The sequence below is a fragment of the Photinus pyralis genome, unplaced genomic scaffold, assembly GCF_008802855.1.
Source record: "Photinus pyralis isolate 1611_PpyrPB1 unplaced genomic scaffold, Ppyr1.3 Ppyr1.4_LG8, whole genome shotgun sequence".
NCBI lineage: Eukaryota > Metazoa > Arthropoda > Insecta > Coleoptera > Lampyridae > Photinus > Photinus pyralis.
The window spans coordinates 9600110-9605444 of NW_022170819.1; the positions used below are offsets into that span (position 1 = coordinate 9600110).

Sequence of the window (5335 nt, forward strand, 5' to 3'; positions counted from 1 at the left end):
TCATCATTACTGGTTATGGTGAAATGTAGAAATGCTGAAGATTGTAGATAATGTAGCAATGTTGATGATGATTTCTCCGAAACGAAACGTTGTATTGAAAATCTCTCAACGATGTATTGCAGAGCTTAAAAAGTGGCAATGAGAAAGTGTTTTTAATTCAGGAAAAATCGAAACGAAATCGGCAAATTTCGGTTTTTCTGGCATATCTTCGGAAGTAATCGGAATCTTCTGGTTTTCTTTAACTCTGCACCGTATCTTATGTGAGTTATGTTGTGTGAAATGTGAATATTACATTTATTTCATACTGTCCGGTAGATGTCCGATTACACTATCATTTTGAGTCCGGTAGGTGAGATATTACAGCATCAGAACCGGTAAGTGTCGCTAAGCAACACTTACCGGACTGTTATTTGTATACATCAAATTTGACATCTTCACACAATTAATTAGAAACCCCAACATAAATTTCGCTGTAATTCTTTATTTCAAACATTAACATTGATTGTAATGAAACAATTTGTATTGCCCTCAACACTAACGCCTGGGTTATTACTGGATGTCGAGTTAGTAATGTTTGATTCCTTCTGCTGTAGAACTTCAATGAAATTTTCGCCGCCTTATCAGTTGTATCATACGGGCAATCTTAACTTTTCCTTCTACCGAGCCTTCGATGTATTTTTCTGCCGTCGATGAGCTTTTCCATGCCCCATGACGCTTTAACACCGAAACCCAGGCAAAAAAATCTCAATTCAAAAATTTACTGCATCCAAACAGTATGCCAACATGACGTTTTTCTCTACTTGTTTCGCACCATGTTCGTTCCTCCATTGGCAAAACACTTAGGTAGTACTCTTTTTCATACCTTGCGGCCGACTTCTTAGGAACCAGGTAATGCGATTTTTACAATATAATGAAATTTTGTAATCTTTGAAATGAAATATGATACAAAACAGACTTACAGTATGAAATAAAATACGTTACGATATACGTCCGGTAGTACTTGTAACAGTACTCGTTTAAGACATTCTTGACTCGGCTCCTGACGTCGCCTCGTCCATAATGTCTAACTCGTACTGTTACAAGTAACCTACCGGACTTATAACGTAAATAACTATTTTCTGTATCATTTAGAATAAAACATGTCTCAACGCATTGCTAATAATAAACATAGAGACGCCAGTATTTCAATAGAAATATGTGATTTCATAGCCAATCCGATAACTTTATATTAATAATGGTGTAAAATACCGCTGAGAGTAACGCCGCTAAATACCGCCAGGAGTTATTTTACGCCACAATTAAGCGGTATTCCATTTTCCGACATCTTTCTATTGTCATTGTTTGGACATGCATTCAATTTTACTTTCATTGAAATGTATTTCCTTTAAAAAATCCATCACCCGCCGTTTTCGTATAATCACATGGTATAATAAAGATAATCATAATCCGCCAGATCTGACGGAAAATCCGTCAGGTTGGCAACACTGATAAAAGTATATTTTAAGGTTATGTTTGTTTGTTTATTTTTAATTTTTAATTAGTATTAACAATGGTATCATGATTCTTACTCTGAGATCATGATACAATAAATATAATATCATGCAATGGTATTAAGTTTGTTTGTGTGTAAGTGTGTGCTACCTCAGAGTAAGAAGCTGCTTTGAAGTTGCTACCTTTTTGTCCGTAGGGGTGTTTTCTAGGAGCTTGTCGAGCCAGGTCTAATTAAAAAAAACTCGATTAAGCACAATTGTATAAAAATTGATTAGGAGTGCTCTTCAGAGAAATGCAACGCTCAGCGCTGGATATTGTTTTATGTTATACTCCTTCATATTGGCAGCCTCACCCCTACCAGGATACAATATATATTAAAGTAGGTATTAACAAAAATACAGAGGAATATCGAACTGTAGACAAGATCATACACAATACCTTTAGTAATGTCGCAATCGACAGAATTCAAAGGATACAACATCCATTTGCATATGGTAGGTTCCTGATTCGAAAACAACAGTTGACTTTGATTAATAAACGGGAGCAAACAGTATGAATATCCCTCATCAATATGTAATGTTACATAGGCACCTATATGTTTACAGGCAAACAGAGTTATCCTATCAATTACTGATCATTCAAAACTTGATTCCATACTACACTATAATTGTGATAGTAGACTAGGGGGCTTCAGTCAAGAGCATCGCCTCCACTCACATGGCTTTATCTTAATAATAAAAACTTTAAGCCAACTTCCATGTGAAAGGGACAGCGATCGTTACCCGGAATATTTAATCGCTTATAGACAAATTCAATGGTATACATTTGAATCCCGCATTTCAAGTTAAAACTAAAGCTATCTGTTACAGGCCGTCCTCTAACAGGCCTGTTGTATCATCTATCCAACCTACTTCATCCACTTCACTAATAAAAGATAATAGCAGATCATCCCAATCCACTATATCACCTTACAAACACAATTCGCCAAAAACTGTACAGAGAATTTACGATAGTTATGAATCTGTTCCGTGGGACTGCGGATATTCGAGCAGAGATAATTTGGCACCTACATCATCCTACGAACACAGTTCGACAAAAAATGTACAGAGAATTTACGACAGTTATGAATATAGTTCGTGGAGATATTCGAGCAGAGATAATTTTGCTCCTACATCATCCTCCACACTCAGTTCGATAAAAAATGTACAGTCAAATGACAAAAATTATGAATATGATTATCAATACGACAATTTGTCGAGATATGACAGTAGATATAATCCTGCAGAATGGCCAGGGCCATCTAGTGATAATCATGGACGTAGATGGCGTTGGTGGTTGTGGATAGGGGCAGCTCTAATTGTTGTTTACATCTACCGGAGGAGATTGTCAAAATAAAATAATTCTTTAGATGCTAATGGAATAGGTGTAGGGGTACTTGAAAATGAAATAGTGACTCTGACCCATTTCACATCAGTTCTACTCTTTTTTCATGTTTATTTTGTTTATTATCCCTCTCGTGTTCTGGGCCCTCAACAGGCTTGCGCCCAATTACAGACCCGCATAATGCTTTTTAGAGGTGCCTCTGCAGAAGGTCTTAAGTTGTTTTCTGCTATTGTATAAGTATACAGTAATGGTGGAAAGTATTTGAAATTTTTAAATAATTATACTAATATTAATATAATAAAAATACTTCGCCGACCTGCGTAGCTCAGATGAGTTTACATTAGTAGCAACTTTGGCTACAAGGGTCCTGGGTTCGAATCCCAGGTAAGGCATGGTTGTTTGTATAGTGGGTTGAGTGGGAAGAATAGCTAATTGCTAACACTCCGCCCACTATAAAAAAGGCAATAAAATAAAAATAAATAAAATTTAAATACTTTCCCTTATTTTTGAACTATTATTTATTGCACTAAATACCTTAATCTGACAATTATATCTCTTGTTTTTGTTATTATAGTCTAGTTTGCCCTGGTAAATGCATAACAGTATTTAAATATATTTGTGATTTGTACCAAAGTAACATTTGTTGCGTAATTAGATAGTTATCTTCGCTCGTCCTCCCTGCAATTGGCAGATGATGGTATGGTATGCTTTGCTGAAGCTCTATTCATCACCACCACCTGTACAACCCAGACCTGGGTCCAGTAGATAGATAGATAGATAGAACTTTATTGCTTTTGAAGTACAAAGTATACTTATAGCAACTGAGTTAAGTTTTTGCTTATTATACCTAACAAAAAATAATAATAATACTAATTAGCTTCATTATAAATGCCACAAAATAAATGTAACCTAGCAATTAGTTATTAATTATTAATATGATTATAAAATTTGAAAAAAGAAAATTTGATCATTCATTTAAAATAAAGCTTCTCAAGCGAAGAATATTTAAAAAGTAATGGACTACAGCTTTCACATTATCTTTTGATATATCATTAAGAAAATATAAAAGGTTTTCACAGTTACTAACAATTTCCGTATCCAAGGTTAGACCCTGTCGAAGTGGCACGCACTCAAAGAATACATGCTGGAAAGATTGTATTGAATTACTGTTACAGATACTGCATATGTCTGTAAGATCTATTCTGTAAGTAACACCATCAAAAGTTGCTTTAAACCTTCGTATATTTGAGGTCCTAATTTGGCACATAAATTTAATATATTTGAAAGCTAAATTGTTAAAAAGTAAATAGTTTTTTGATATGCCAGGATTTACAAATTTGTTGTAAAAAAGGGGAAAAGCTGACGTGGCAACAAATAAAAGATCTTGTTGGATGCATGTTGTTAATGAGTTATCTAACTTAGACTTGGCTTTGCCCCTAGTTGACAGAACATCTTAAAGGTCAACACTTTTCCACGTGAATTAAAATAAAGGTAAGGTAAGGTAAACCTGGTTCAATTCAAAGTCGCTCGCTACCTTGCGATCACCTTTTAAAGTAGGTCAAGTTCAAAGGGCACATGGCGGTGACCTTGGAAAGTAGGTCAAGGTGATGTTTAAGGGCATTTGCTTTCAAGGTTATCGATCGATCAGGGCACAGGTCAACGACCTCTTTTTTAGTTCCATGTAGGTCAATGACCCCACTTTTGAGATGTCATTTAATTTTCGAGGTGAGCATATAGGGCTGAACCTAACTCAACTCTTAAGTAAAATCCCATAGGGCGATTTACTAATGTCGATATCATTTAAAAATTGAAGGTGGCTAAAAAACTAAATACGGCATTGGGAACCAAATAAAGGTCATAGGCGATTTTCTAGAGGCACATGTCATTTAAAGGTGACTTTAATAACCAAATGACTTCCACATGGACCAATACAGGTTTCTTTCTCGCGCGCTACTTAACATTGCGACCACCGTACTGTTCCATGTGAAAGAGAAGGACACAGGGTGGCATCGAATGTAAGAAAGCGCGCCCGCGGTCTCTATGTGATAGAAGCAGAGTGAAATATTAATTACGTTCATTTTAAGTAAGGGTAGTCTTGACTATGAAGAAAAAAATGAAAAATGAAAAAATTGTAATTTTACCTATTTTTATTATTTGAATGATACCTTAGTTATACCACAGACAACATAGTTCATGATTATACATGATTAGAAAGAGAAAACAAAACTGTATCAAAGTGAATAAAAATCCAATATGGCGTCCATTTAAAATAAGGAAATTGGTCAATATCTCGAAAATCGTAATTTTGAAAAAAATTTCTGCGTCCATTGAAATTTTTTTCAATAGCTCTAAGTACTTATTATTAAACACTTCACTTTTTTCCAATTATCTACTTAACGATTTATTTTTTAAATCGCTAACCTTATTTTGTTTTCAGATTAGTACAAAATAAACGTAAAAG

The 5335-nt window shown here is 34.8% G+C and overlaps 1 protein-coding gene across 5 annotated transcripts; it reads left to right on the plus strand.

The window, feature by feature from the left end:
• The first annotated feature begins 1487 nt into the window (after window positions 1-1487).
• LOC116177849 lies at window positions 1488-2959 on the plus strand. 5 transcript variants are annotated; one of them, XM_031496993.1, is made up of 6 exons: window positions 1488-1626; window positions 1688-1716; window positions 1767-1870; window positions 1936-2041; window positions 2097-2308; window positions 2361-2959. In XM_031496993.1, the coding sequence occupies exons 1-6, from the start codon at window positions 1605-1607 to the stop codon at window positions 2884-2886; spliced, it is 999 nt and encodes a 332-aa protein (XP_031352853.1). In that variant the 5' UTR covers window positions 1488-1604; the 3' UTR covers window positions 2887-2959. The 5 variants fall into 5 exon arrangements, with proteins under 5 accessions (XP_031352853.1, XP_031352854.1, XP_031352855.1 ...); XM_031496991.1 differs by having other exon boundaries at window positions 1533-1647; XM_031496992.1 differs by having other exon boundaries at window positions 1533-1647; window positions 1954-2041.
• The last annotated feature ends 2376 nt before the right edge of the window (window positions 2960-5335 follow it).

What these genes read in the sequence shown, in the direction of transcription:
- LOC116177849 (XM_031496991.1), top strand. Translation starts at nt 1,605, where the DNA reads ATGGTATTAAGTTTGTTTGTGTGTAAGTGTGTGCTACCTCAGA. An exon ending in TAAGTGTGTGCTACCTCAGA is followed by an intron (nt 1,648 to 1,687) that starts GTAAGAAGCTGC and finishes TTTTGTCCGTAG; the next exon opens with GGGTGTTTTCTAGGAGCTTG. An exon ending in TTAATAAACGGGAGCAAACA is followed by an intron (nt 2,042 to 2,096) that starts GTATGAATATCC and finishes ATATGTTTACAG; the next exon opens with GCAAACAGAGTTATCCTATC.